This window comes from Zonotrichia albicollis, chromosome 7 (genome assembly GCF_047830755.1).
Source record: "Zonotrichia albicollis isolate bZonAlb1 chromosome 7, bZonAlb1.hap1, whole genome shotgun sequence".
Classification (NCBI taxonomy): domain Eukaryota; kingdom Metazoa; phylum Chordata; class Aves; order Passeriformes; family Passerellidae; genus Zonotrichia; species Zonotrichia albicollis.
Window position 1 is genome coordinate 36,861,953 of NC_133825.1, and position 11,690 is coordinate 36,873,642.

The window sequence follows — 11,690 nt, forward strand, 5'->3', positions numbered from 1 at the left end:
CTCTTCTTTTAAAATTGTTTTCCCTCTTCTCCCATCCCCAGAAGTCCATGTCCCCCACAAGATAACAAAAACAGACTCCCTTAAAAAAAAACAGTATTTAATAGATGGTCCTAAAAAGACTCCCCGGGGATCACTTGGGGGTGCCATCCTCTGTGCCCAGCCCTTCAGAGAGCTGAGCTGGGCCAATGCTGGCCCGTACCTGTGCTCATGAGGGCAGCACCATCCAGCTGGAGCAGGGAGCAGCAGCTCTGCCACCTTGCCCGTGGGCTGCCTGCAGCCACCAAGAGCCAAGAGGGCAGGTGTCCAGGCACCAACGCTGTCCATAAGAGTTCCCCATGGCCCTGGCTCCAGTCAGTGATATGTGCCAGCCTTCTGCCAGGCACTTTGGCCAAAGGAAGCTGCAGTGGTGGAGTGGGTTCCCCTGCCTGCAGGAAGGGATTTCCAGAGCACAGGGCCTCAGATTGCCAGGAGTGGCGCGCGTTGCTCCGTCATGCACGGAGGCAGGTCCCAGCTCAGGCCTGTCCCGTGGGGCAGGTGAGGAGAGGGCAGCAGGACACGGGTGAGCCAGTGCCTGTGGGGAAAGTGAGGCCACAGCCAAAAGGTGAAGTCTTGGTGCTTCTCAGCTCTGAGGAGCCATATCCTGAGCTGCCACAATTGCTGAGCTCCTCAGCTCAGATTCTCTTGGCAAAGGTGTGCTGGGCAGGCCACCTTGTCACCAGACAGGGCTCCTGAGGCACAAGGCCAATGACGTCCACATCTTCCACACCTTACAAAGCCCAGTGCAGTGTGGATCAATGTTCACTGTTGTCCTCTCCCCCAGCAGCCCGAGGAGAGCCCCTGTTGTCCCTACAACCCCAAGGGCTGCTGAGCCACCACCTTCTCAGGCAGGGGCTTCCCCAGGATTTTACCTTGGCACATCCACACCGAGGAACACCTTCCAGTTATCCCAGCTGCCATAACTGTAGGGGTTCCTGAAGACCTGCAGGACAGGGAGAGGCACATCACGTCTGGCTCTGCCCCAGCCAGTCCCCGTGCTGTGGGCTCTGCTCACCTTGCCCTTCTTCTGCAGTCTCTGCCTCTCCTTTCTGTTGATGTGCCGCTCGATGCTTGTTTCCCCACGAGTAATGAGGGCAGCGTGCCACAGCGTCAGGGCCCCCAGGGCCAGTGCCACCGAGCTAGGTATGACAAGGGACAGCAGGTGGAACACAGTCCTTCCTTCCCTGGCACTGCAGCTGGCGGGGGCTGAGGCTGCCTCCCCACAGCTGCACAAGTGGGTCAGCTTTTCTAATCTCCTGTGACCGAGACAAAATCTCTCCTTCTCTGTGGCCCAAAGGGTGGCAGGGCAGCAACCTCTGTGCTAGAGTGAGCAAGCCCAGCTACAGGCAGGCAGATGGCAAGCAGTGTCACAGGCTTCATTCTGTTTTCCCCAGCCCCTGGGCCCCCTCACCTGCACAGGACCCAGAGGTAGACCACGCTCTTGTGGAAAGCTCTCTGGCGGAAGGTGAAGGTGGGTGGTGGGGTCTGGTAGTATGTCTGAAAAAGGACCAGATGGGGAGGATTACCCAAACTGCTTTAGAGCTTGAAGCCAGACAGGGATCTCTGCATCCTTCCCCTTCTTGGACAGCAAGAAAGGACTGCAGCTGGAACTAATGCAACAGCCAAGGTGAGGGGGAGGCAGCTGGGATAGCCACGAGACAGACAGACAAACACCCAGAGCTGGCACAGGTGTAAGGAACAGTGGGCTGGAGGTAAGGGGGCAGGGAGCAGCCAAGGGCCTGGTCAGGACACTGCAGCTGGTGGTCATGGAGAGATGTGTATGTAGTGCTGCAGCTTCACCAGGAGACCATGGCCTGAGCATGCCAAGAAGCTGTCACCAACCCAAGCTCCTGGAAGCTGGGGGCAGAGGCAGACCCCAAGCTGCTGGAGGCATTGTCCACAGCAGAGCTGCCTGACCAGCCCCAGCTCTCTGACATGTGAGATGAACATGGGGGCTGGTTCTGATGTGGGGTGCTCCTTGAGAACGGAGTCCCAAGCAGGACCCAGCCTGCACAGCAGCTCTGCTCCACACTGCCTGGAGCAGCTGGGGGGCAGGGATGTCCCACCTGGTTGGCAGCCACCTGCAGTCTCTCCTTCTCAAGCAGTTTCATTCTCTAGGGGGATGGAAAACAGGGCACCAGTTATGTGTCTCAGAGGAGCGGGACAGGGACCCTTCCCCTCACACCCCACAGGACCAGAGCAGCTGGGGGCCTTGCAGGAGGAGGAAGAGGGGAAGCACAGTCAGTATATGGCTGGGGCTGGCCCAGCCTTGCTCTGCAAGCTCAGCCTGGGGCAGCCAGGCAGTCTTGGTGCGTGGCAGAAGAAGCTGCTCACCTCAATGGCTGCGTAGGCATCCCGGAACATGTCCCAGCCGCTGATGCTGCAGTAAATGCAGCCCATGGTCATGAACAGGCAGAAAGAGAAGAAGTAGCGGTGGTTGTAGTGGCCCACACAGTTGTTTAGCCAGGCTGCCTCTGGGGTTAAAGGTACATAACTCTAACAGACCATGGGTCCAAACCCAGCCCATGGACGAGGGCAGTTCTGGGCCCTGCTCCCATCACCCATTCCTATGCTGGCTGTCTCCTCGAGAGAAGGGACTGGGAGAGAAGGGGGAAACAGCGCTGGTTCCCCCCAGGAGTGTGCCACTGGTTAGTACTGCAGAAGGATACGGCAGTGGTGGTCCATCTTCAGCACACACCTGGGAGAGAGGAGACCAGTGCCAGTGTCAGAGCCAGTACAAGGGGTGTGCTTGGGAGGGGACAGGCACCCCCCAGACCCACAGGCTACAAGCGACAGGGCAAGGAGGGGGCAGAGCAGAGGAGAAGGGCCTCTGTCTCACACTGGGGCAGGCAGGGGGTGAGGAACAGGGTTCCAAAGGCTGCCCCAGGCAGAGGGAGGGTGTCCTACCTGTTGCAGATGCTGCAGTGATGGGTGCGAGCTGGCTTAGGGGCAATGCATTTCCTGCAGATGGACACACCAGTGAGGTCGTTCTTGGCCTGTACACAGATCAGAAGAGATTTGTGCATCTTAAACGCTGCATCTCACACTCCTGCTCTCCTCTGTGCTGCCCCACTGCCTCCCCACTCTGCACTGCCCAGGCGAGCTTTCCCAGTTTAGAGGCGTCCTGTAACAACATCACCAGGCTGTTCCCAGTGACCATCTGCAGCTCCCTTGGTGCCCCACCTGTGGTGGGTGCCCAGGTGAAGTGGTGATAGCCATGTAGTAGTGGAAGACAATCATGATGAGGTTCCAGTGTCCATAGGCGAGGTGCCAGCATATCCAGGCAGGTGTGTAGGTCTGCAGGATGAGGGGCAGCAGGCAGATGTACACGATGGCCACAATAGAGCTCGTCAGCCCGATCACCAGTGCCACAAACACCTACAGGAAAGGAACCTGGTCACTGGAGTGGGCAGCACCTGCCCCTTGCTGCCTGGGAAGAGGCACAGGCAGGACAGAGCCAGAGGAAACCAATCTGAACCACACACTGAGGTCCCAGCTCACTTCCGGCCTGAAGCACAGGCAGCCCTGAGCCCATTGCCCCAGCACCACGTGCACCGTGCCCCAGAGGGGGACTCACCACACCAAACCATCGGGTGACATGGTCCACCAGCCAGTACACCGGCTCGAAGAGAGAGTCAAGCACCACATCGCCGTTGGTGAAGGAGTTGTAGAGCAGGGAGCGGAGGCAGAGGTGCCCGTAGTGCCACAGCTGCTCCAGCTGCCGCAGCAGCCTGAAGCGCCGCCGCCGCCCCAGGCGCAGGCACTTGAGCAGCAGGCGCATCACGGCGGCAAACATCCGCTGCCGGCTCCTCATCCCTGCCACACCACGCCTGGGGGGACAGGAGCTGGGCGTGGGCAGGCCACCCTGCTGCCTGGCCGTCCCTGACGCGCTGGTGCTGGCAGTGCAGCCCCCTGAGCTGCCGAGGATGCGGATGCCGAGCTGGAGAAGCTGAGCTCCCGCAGGCTGCGGGGCCGCTGTCGCCGGGATGTCTCTCTGCACGGAGCAGGGGGCACAGGCCCCTCAGCATCTGGGCTCAGGTGCTCTCTGGTCCCATCTCGTCTTTCCCAGCGGGGAGGGGGCCGGGGGAGTGACACGGAGAGTCTGACTCAAAGGAAACCAGAGAAGGCATGAACATCCAGCATGCTGGGCCATTTCCAGGATGATTTCAGCCCTTCCCAACATGTTCATGAACAGGGGAATCCACACAAGGAAAATGTGGAGGAGCCAGTAAAGGATTACCCCTCCTCCCCTAGTACCTCCTTAAAGTGAAGGATGCTACTTCCCTTCACCTCAACTTCTGGACCAAGTTGCAGAGGCTGCCCTCCCAACCTCACTCCAAGAGTCCCAACACTTCCTCTTTCTCCTCGCCTGGATCCTTGAACAGTGCCAGACACCAGCAAATGAGAGGCCCAGGAACAGCCCCTGGCCAGTGGTCCCCTGCCTGCTGAGCCCCTTGTCCTGCCTGAGAGCTTTGCTGGGAGTGACGAGGAACCCGATCTGGCCCAGCACATGGGAAAACGATCTGCAGGGCTGGGGCCCCCAGGCACCCGTGCAGGCAATACCCATCAATATTAAGCAGCAAGGCTGCCCCAGGGTCCTGCCAAGGCACGTTTTGAGCCTGGGCCAAGCACTCGCCCTGGCCTGGTGCCAGGCTCTGGTGCCAGAGCTCAGATGATCCAGCAGGATCATCTCTCTGCACTGCTCTGCCCACCAACACAGCCCCTGGGGAGCACAGGGAGGGTGAGGGCAGAAGCTGCAGCATCCAGAGCCTAAAGGAGACAGGGCTCTCCCCCACCCTGCCTGAGGAATGTGGGGTTGACCCCAAGGTTGGGATGTGCTGGATATGAGGACCCCAGACCCAGCAGCCCATTCCAGGTCACAGGCATGGCTCCTGCCCTGGTATGGGACAGGTGGGATATGCAAATGACTGCATCACTCTTTTCTCCACATTTCCCTTTTGGTTTGCCAAGAGCTTTTCTTTGACACTCAGCAGGTGCAAAGTGGAGCAACAACTTCCTGACATGCAGCTTTTTGGTGGCGCACATCCCTCTGCTGTCAATGTGGTAAAAAACAAAATACTGCCAGAAGCAGATGTTGAGGTCAGCCCTTTCCTCCGAAGACACAGCACCTTCCTGCTCCCCAAGAAGCTTCCTCACCTACAACAGCAGCAGCTGCTGGGCAGAGAACCCACAGGGGAGGCAGCCAGCCTGCTCCAGAGCAAGACCCACTGTCCCAGGCAGCTGCCTGAAGACAGCAGCACAACCACAGACATGAGGCTCCAGTAGAGTCACGAAACTTTCCCCTGCCCAGCTGGGCACTGGGATCCAGCCCTCGCCCTGTCCATGGCCGTCCCCACATCCCCGCGGGGCACCGAGCCCAGGGGAATGGGACAGCAGCCCCCAGCACAGACCAGAGCACTGCCAACCTCACAGCCGGGGATGGGGATCCTTGCATTTGGCCCCAGCCCAGGCAAAGAGGAGGCCTTCCCCTGCCAGGCCTGGACACCCAGGCGCAGCGCTGTGGCACCCTCCGGTGGCTCCACAGCGCCCAGCCCCACAGCGCCAGGACACTCTCCGCCATTCAGCCCCATGCTCAGAGGCTGCCCACGCCTGCAGCCCCACCGCGTCCAGCCCCGAAACCCCAGCTCCTCTGCCCCGCAGCATCCCGGCCCCTCCAGATCAGCAGCATTCCCCCGCTGCCTCCCATCCTAAGCGCACCCTATGGCCACAGACCCCACAGACTCCACGGTCTCCCAGCTCCGCACAGGCCCCTCCTGCCCCACAGCACACGGAGCATCCCCCATCGCCTGCTAGCCCCCGCGCTCCCCGCCCCACAGCGCCTCTGTATCACCGCCCAGCCAGCCCAGCCCCACGGCAGCCACAGCCCCCACAAGCCCACAGCCTCTGGCAAGGCCCTGACACCCCCGCCCGGCGCCGCCGACCTGGGCCCGCCGCCCGCCGCCTCCATGCCCGGGCCCCGCCGGCCCACGGGCAGCGCCCGCGCGCGGCATGCCGGGAGCACCGGCTGCCGTCACCGGACTACAGTTCCCAGCAAGCCTCACTCCGGGTAGGCGAGAACCAATAGCCGCGAAGCTTACAGGGCAGCCTTGAAGTCTGGAACCAATAGGGTGAGGGCTTTCTGGTGATGCCCTGTCGGCAGCGGGCATGGCGCCTCCCGCACGCTACTGCGTCCCTGGTGAGTGCGGCCCGGGGCGGTGCGGGGCTCCTGGGGCTGGGGCTGCTACTGCCCGGGAAGGGGACGCGGTAGCCTAGGAGAGGAGCAGGGGACGAGGCAGTGCGGGGGAGTTTGTCCCGGGGATGCCCTGCACTAGGCCGGCTGGGAGCGAGCGCTGTGCCCGGAGCGGTCCGGGCCCGGATCCCCGGCAGCCCCTGAGCCCCTGTGTCGCAGGTGAGCGGCTGTGCAGCACGGAGGAGGCCACGGCTGGCAGCGGCACCTACACTCGTCATGGCTTCATCTTCTCCTCGCTGGCGGGCTGTCTGGAGAGAAAGAATGAGGAAAACGAGGTGAGCGCGGCCTCGGCACGGCTGCTCCTCCCCAGGGCTGAGTGCTGTGTCCCCAGGCTGCACAGCTTCCCTGGTGGGCTGCGATGGACTGTCGGACTCCGATGGCGTTCGGCTGGTGATCCTGTGCTGACCCTCGTGTCTTGCCCTGCAGCTGCCCGTGGTGTCGGTGGTGAGAGACAGCGAGTCCCAGCTCCTGCCCAACGTGGGGGCTGTGGTGACATGCAAGGTGGGGCACTGGAGCGCTGCATTGACAAACTGCATGGGCCTCGACTCTGGCTCCTACTGAACTTCGTTCCTGCACACGGATAGGGTGGGGTGAGGAATCCCTGGGCTTCTTAGTCCCCTCTGTACAACTCCCACCAGGGCAGGGGCAGCCCAGGGGCTCCCTTGAGTCCCTCAGAAAGAAAGTGAATATTGGCATGAGGGATACCTGCCCTGAGGCTGAAGTGGGCTTGAGGGGACGATTTTCTTTGCTCTCCTTCCATGACTTTTTCTGGGGCAGGGAACATGCTGGTCAGTGCCTCAAGCAGCTTGTAGAAAGGATGACACAGACCAGGGATTAGTTTTCTTATGTTCCTGGTGGCAGGAGAGGGACTGGGATCACTGCAGGTCTCAGCCTTATTCTGGTGCCTCAAATTGCACAAGTATAATCTTCCTCGCCTGGCTTGCTGCCAGGTGTCCCACCATTGCTTGGTGACAGGGTGGAGGCCAAGTGAGACCTGAGCTCCCCGTGCAGCCCTGCCTGCTCCTTGCCCTTTCCCTGCCTGGACCACTGAGTCCCCTTTTCCTACATGCAGGTCTGCAGTATTAACTCTCGCTTTGCCAAGGTCCACATCCTGTATGTTGGCTCCACGCCGCTGAAATCCACCTTCCGAGGCACCATACGGTAGGGAAAAGGTTAGATCCCCTCCCTTTAGGGGGAGGAAGGCTGTGGTGGGCAGTGCAGCTGGCTGCCCTGAGCTGGAGCTCTGCCCTGAGCACTGGGCTGGTGTCCAGCAGGTCCCGCTGAGTGCCCAGGGAGGCTGGGACAGCTTCTGCCACAGGCTGTTGAGTCGTCTGTGCTCATTGGCACTCAGATCCCCCCATCTCCTTTTTCAGGAAAGAAGATATCCGAGCCACAGAGAAGGATAAGGTCAGTGAGGCACTGCCAGGAACTATTCCATACCCGTTGCCCCCAGGTTCTGCCTGTGGGGCCCCCACTGACAGCAGCCTGGCGCTGTGTGGCATTGCCTGCTCTCTCCTGTGCAGGTAGAAGTGTACAAGAGCTTCCGCCCCAGTGACATCGTCCTGGCCAAAGTTGTATCCTTCCCCCTCAGGGACAGTGGGTTGGCTCAAGCTCCCCTGTGGAAGTCTTTCCCTTAACCCCTGTCCAACCAGATCTCCCTGGGGGATGCCCAGTCCAACTACCTGCTGAGCACAGCAGAGAACGAGCTGGGCGTGGTGGTGGCACGCAGTGAGGCAGGTAGGGACAGAGACAGGGTTTGGGATGAACTAGTGCTGCCTCATCCCTGCCTTAGGGCAGCTGATGCAGTTGCCTCCCTCTCCCCATGGAGGAGTGCAAGTTTGGGAAGGAACAGCCCTGACATGTTGTGTCCCCAGGGGTGCAGATGGTGCCCATCAGCTGGTGCGAGATGCAGTGCCCACGGACACACACCAAGGAGTTCCGGAAGGTGGCCCGGGTACAGCCCCAGTTCCTGCAGACATAACACCAGAGGGGGCAGGGGGCTGCAGCACTGGGGCCTGTGGAGCCAGAGCAGCCCCTGGGCTCCCACCTTCTTCCCAGCTTCAGCCAGGCCTCCACTGGCAAGGACAGGTTTGCCACTTGTGGATAATAAATTTTTTTTGAGAGCTTCCTGCTTTGTTCCTTATAGTCAGTGTGGAAGCCAGGGCTATCTACAGCACTCTGGTCTGCAGCAGCACAGCAGCTGAGGGAACAGCTTCCACAGCACCAGGGGCAGAAGGAAGCACATTTTCGGTGCTGGTGAAGGGGAGTGATAGACATGAACAGCACAGAGCACTAGGTTGGCCGTCCAGGGCACTCACCTCACCATTGGTTTCCCCACACTGGAATCAAGCTTGGAGCAAAGCCTGTCTCAGCACACCACTAACCAGTGTGGGCTGTGGCTGAGAACAACCTGGGTACATTATCTCCTCAGGCCACAAATGCATGCCCTGCCCTTTGGAACGAGGGTGTGGCACACACAGAGCCCAAAAACCAGAGCATGGCAGGGTATCACCCTGTCGGGCAGAGATTGCAGAGCTGAGCTTTGCTCCTTGAGCCTGGCACAGCTTCTGCACACTCATGTGTGTGGCCAGCAGTGACTGCTGCATGTGCACGTGCTGGCAGCATGGAACCCACATGGCCCAGAGACACGTGGACACTTCCTTATTGCGCATTACTCCTTTATTGAACTGGAACAAGACAGCTGCTATGGTTGGACAGTTACACTGATCCTGTGCAAGCCCAGGCTCACGACACCGGCAGGGGGGAGGCCACAGTGACAGGCCACGTACACACATGAGGGGTGGGACACAACAGCACCTGCTTCACCAGCAGGATGAGCATGGTGCAGACACAGACCTCTAGGCAACAGGCTCCCTCCCTCACCCTTGTCTGAAGGCAGTATAGTTAAAGCAGAGGCTGGCAGAGCTGGGCCCAGAGTCGTGAGCACCACCCTGGGGTGCTGTACCACGTGCACCAAAACACAACAACCTTCCAGTGGCATCCCAGTCACTGTGCCTGCACCCACGAGGGGATGGGGTACCCACCTTGGTCACTGCCAGCACTGCACTCGCCTCACTGCTCCCAGGAGAACTAAAGTGACAAAACTACAGTAAACAGGTGATGAGAGCTGCCAGGGATGCAAAGCAAAGAAGGAGCCTGGCATGGCAAGGGATTGCTTGGCCTCTCCCTCTGCAGACAGGGTCTGAGGATTGGGATCACAGCATGGACAGGTGTGGGGTCACTGCCTGGCAGAGACAGGGCTCCCTTTCACACCAGACCTCCATGTCCAGCCCTCGCCCCAGGGCCCCCAGGCTATCTGCAGAGGAGAGCCTGCTCTGAGGGAATGGGCCTAACCGTGGGGAGCACCTCCAGCTCCACAGCTCCGAGTTCCTACAACTGTGGGGGTGTGAACAGAGGGGTGGGGGATGGCAGGGGGCTCTACTACGTGGTGCTCTGCTGCCTGCCCTCACTTCTTGGCCTTGCCCTGAGCAGCAACGGCCTCCATGGCCTTGCGCACAGTCTCCTCATCCCCCAGGAACTGCATGGGCTTGACAGGTTTCAGGTTCTTGTCCAGCTCGTAGACAATGGGGATGCCAGTGGGCAGGTTCAGCTCCATGATGGCCTCTTCTGACATGCCTGCAAACACAGCAGTGCCGTCACTCTTGCGCCTTCCCACAGCGGCAGCTGGGGAAGGAGGGGTCCCTGGGATGCCCCTCAGGGGTGACCTACCTTCCAGGTGCTTGACAATCCCACGCAGGCTATTGCCGTGAGCAGCAATGAGGACTCGTTTGCCCTCTTTGATCTGTGGGACGATCTCCTCATTCCAGAAAGGCAGAGCCCGGGCAATGGTGTCCTTCAAGCTCTCACACGTTGGCAGCTGGTCCTCTGTCAGGTCGGCATAGCGGCGATCCTGGGAGAACAGCCACGCTCACACAGCAGCCCAGTACCCCCCAGCCAGTGTGGGAAGAAGGTGGCAAGATTCTGTCTCTCCCCCAGATTCTCTATCTGAGGACTCACTATGTGTAAGCAAAGTCAGGCATGGAAGCAAGAAAGTGCCGTTGAGGTTTGTGGCTACAACAAGCCACAGGGCCATGAGCCCTCCTGGGAAAAGTCATACATTGCCTATCTAGGCAAAGAAATCAGATCAAACATTCATGAATGGGTCATGGTACTAATGATTAACAGAGATATTATGCCCTCTTCTTTGGATCTGTCTGTACAATGCCCAGGGGTTCAACTCCACAGGAAGGAAGCAGGATAAATTCAGCCTGAAGTCTACCATCTCCATGCAAAACAGCCCCAGATAACACAAGAGAGACACAGGAGACCTTATACAGGAAGCCAGGCCATGCTGTAGGTAACTTTCAAGAGACTCTTAGCAAGGCAGTTAAAAAAAGCAATAGATCTCACCTTTGCAATAGTGCTGTAGAAGGGGTGGTCAGACTGCATGGGAGGCGGAGGGATGTCATAGGAGCGCCTCCAGATCTTGACCTGCGCCTCACCGTGCTTTGCTGCTGTCTCAGCCTTGTTCAAACCCGTGAGAGCCCCATAGTGCCTCTCATTTAGGCGCCAGGTCCGGATAACGGGCAACCACATCTGATCAATGGCATCCAGTACGGTCCAGAGAGTACGGATCGCCCGTTTTTGTACCGACGTGAAGCAGATGTCGAACTCATAGCCGGCATCTAGAAAATACGGGGAAAGGGGGAGGCGGGGGAAGACCAGGAAGGTGAGTGGCCGGCCTTATGCAATCGGTGAAAAGGGCAAGGGCGGCGGCCTCACCGCACCGGTACCGATCGCGTCCTCGTCTTTACAGAAAGCGGCGGCGGCCAGGACGCGAGCGGTACCGGAGAACCAACACACTGAAGTACCTACGACTCTCCCAGCAGCACTGAACCCCCGACCCGGCACTGGAGGCCCTCGCCCAGCATCAGCGAGCCCCAAACCAACACCGTTAGACTCGATGTTGCCGCATTAGGCCGCATCCCATTCCCCCGTCCCCCGCGACCCCCCTCTTGGCCGGCACCCCCTCCTTGGTCCACCGGTACCTCGGAGGGCCTCGCCACCGCGCCGCGCCTCCTGCTGCCCGGCGGGGCTGAGGTCGGCGTCGTACCACCCGCTAAAGCGGTTCTCGAGGTTCCAGGCGCTCTCGCCGTGGCGGACGAGGACGAGGCGGTATGCGGCGGCCATGGCGGGCAGAGGGACCGGGGCGCGCTGCTCCTCACGCCGCTGCCGCGCGCGATTAACGCCCCCGCTCGGCCCCGCCCCGCCCCGCGCACCGCCCGTGGGAAGGGGGAGGCGCATGCGCTGACCGCGCGCCAGGCGGAGGCGCACGTACCACATGGCGCGGCCGCGAAGGGCGGTGCGACCTTCAGGGCGTGGCGTCACCGTGACGTCACGACAC

General features: G+C 60.3%; 3 protein-coding genes across 5 annotated transcripts; 1 reads left to right on the forward strand and 2 right to left on the reverse strand.

Annotated features, from left to right (window-relative positions):
• Positions 1 to 321: 321 nt before the first annotated feature.
• On the reverse strand, positions 322 to 6,104 carry ZDHHC16 (zDHHC palmitoyltransferase 16). Of its 3 annotated transcripts, XM_026799758.2 has the most exons (11): positions 5,979 to 6,102; positions 3,614 to 4,138; positions 3,220 to 3,414; positions 2,944 to 3,032; positions 2,706 to 2,734; positions 2,371 to 2,504; positions 2,103 to 2,150; positions 1,448 to 1,533; positions 1,052 to 1,175; positions 909 to 979; positions 322 to 571 (listed from the first exon to the last, which is right to left on the reverse strand). In XM_026799758.2, the coding sequence occupies exons 2-11, from the start codon at positions 3,848 to 3,850 to the stop codon at positions 457 to 459; spliced, it is 1,128 nt and encodes a 375-aa protein (XP_026655559.1). In that variant the 5' UTR covers positions 3,851 to 4,138; positions 5,979 to 6,102; the 3' UTR covers positions 322 to 456. The 3 variants fall into 3 exon arrangements, with proteins under 3 accessions (XP_026655559.1, XP_026655561.1, XP_026655560.1); XM_026799760.2 differs by having other exon boundaries at positions 909 to 1,175; positions 5,979 to 6,104; XM_026799759.2 differs by lacking the exon at positions 2,103 to 2,150.
• Positions 6,088 to 8,412, forward strand: EXOSC1 (exosome component 1). The gene is made up of 8 exons (XM_005481177.3): positions 6,088 to 6,232; positions 6,446 to 6,561; positions 6,713 to 6,787; positions 7,359 to 7,447; positions 7,660 to 7,693; positions 7,810 to 7,860; positions 7,939 to 8,023; positions 8,161 to 8,412. Exons 1-8 carry the CDS (start codon positions 6,202 to 6,204, stop codon positions 8,265 to 8,267), a joined length of 588 nt encoding a protein of 195 aa, XP_005481234.1. The 5' UTR covers positions 6,088 to 6,201; the 3' UTR covers positions 8,268 to 8,412.
• A 535-nt stretch (positions 8,413 to 8,947) lies between these two features.
• Positions 8,948 to 11,644, reverse strand: PGAM1 (phosphoglycerate mutase 1). The gene is made up of 4 exons (XM_005481176.3): positions 11,335 to 11,644; positions 10,697 to 10,971; positions 10,016 to 10,196; positions 8,948 to 9,922 (listed from the first exon to the last, which is right to left on the reverse strand). The coding sequence occupies exons 1-4, from the start codon at positions 11,627 to 11,629 to the stop codon at positions 9,753 to 9,755; spliced, it is 921 nt and encodes a 306-aa protein (XP_005481233.1). The 5' UTR covers positions 11,630 to 11,644; the 3' UTR covers positions 8,948 to 9,752.
• Positions 11,645 to 11,690: the final 46 nt, after the last annotated feature.

Excerpts from the sequence above, each read along its gene's own strand:
- ZDHHC16 (XM_026799760.2), bottom strand. The coding sequence starts at position 3,850 with ATGAGGAGCCGGCAGCGGATGTTTGCCGCCGTGATGCGCCTGCTGCTC. Across the intron at positions 3,033-3,219 it reads CACCTGGGCACCCACCACAG|GCCAAGAACGACCTCACTGG; the intron begins GTGGGGCACCAA and ends ATCTGTGTACAG. Across the intron at positions 572-908 it reads CTCGGTGTGGATGTGCCAAG|GCACTGGCTCACCCGTGTCC; the intron begins GTAAAATCCTGG and ends CTTTCCCCACAG.
- EXOSC1 (XM_005481177.3), top strand. The coding sequence starts at position 6,202 with ATGGCGCCTCCCGCACGCTACTGCGTCCCTG. Across the intron at positions 6,562-6,712 it reads GAAAGAATGAGGAAAACGAG|CTGCCCGTGGTGTCGGTGGT; the intron begins GTGAGCGCGGCC and ends CTTGCCCTGCAG. Across the intron at positions 7,861-7,938 it reads ACATCGTCCTGGCCAAAGTT|ATCTCCCTGGGGGATGCCCA; the intron begins GTATCCTTCCCC and ends CTGTCCAACCAG.
- PGAM1 (XM_005481176.3), bottom strand. The coding sequence starts at position 11,629 with ATGTGGTACGTGCGCCTCCGCCTGGCGCGCGGTCAGCGCATGCGCCTC. Across the intron at positions 10,197-10,696 it reads TCTACAGCACTATTGCAAAG|GATCGCCGCTATGCCGACCT; the intron begins GTGAGATCTATT and ends CTGTTCTCCCAG. Across the intron at positions 9,923-10,015 it reads GATTGTCAAGCACCTGGAAG|GCATGTCAGAAGAGGCCATC; the intron begins GTAGGTCACCCC and ends CTGTGTTTGCAG.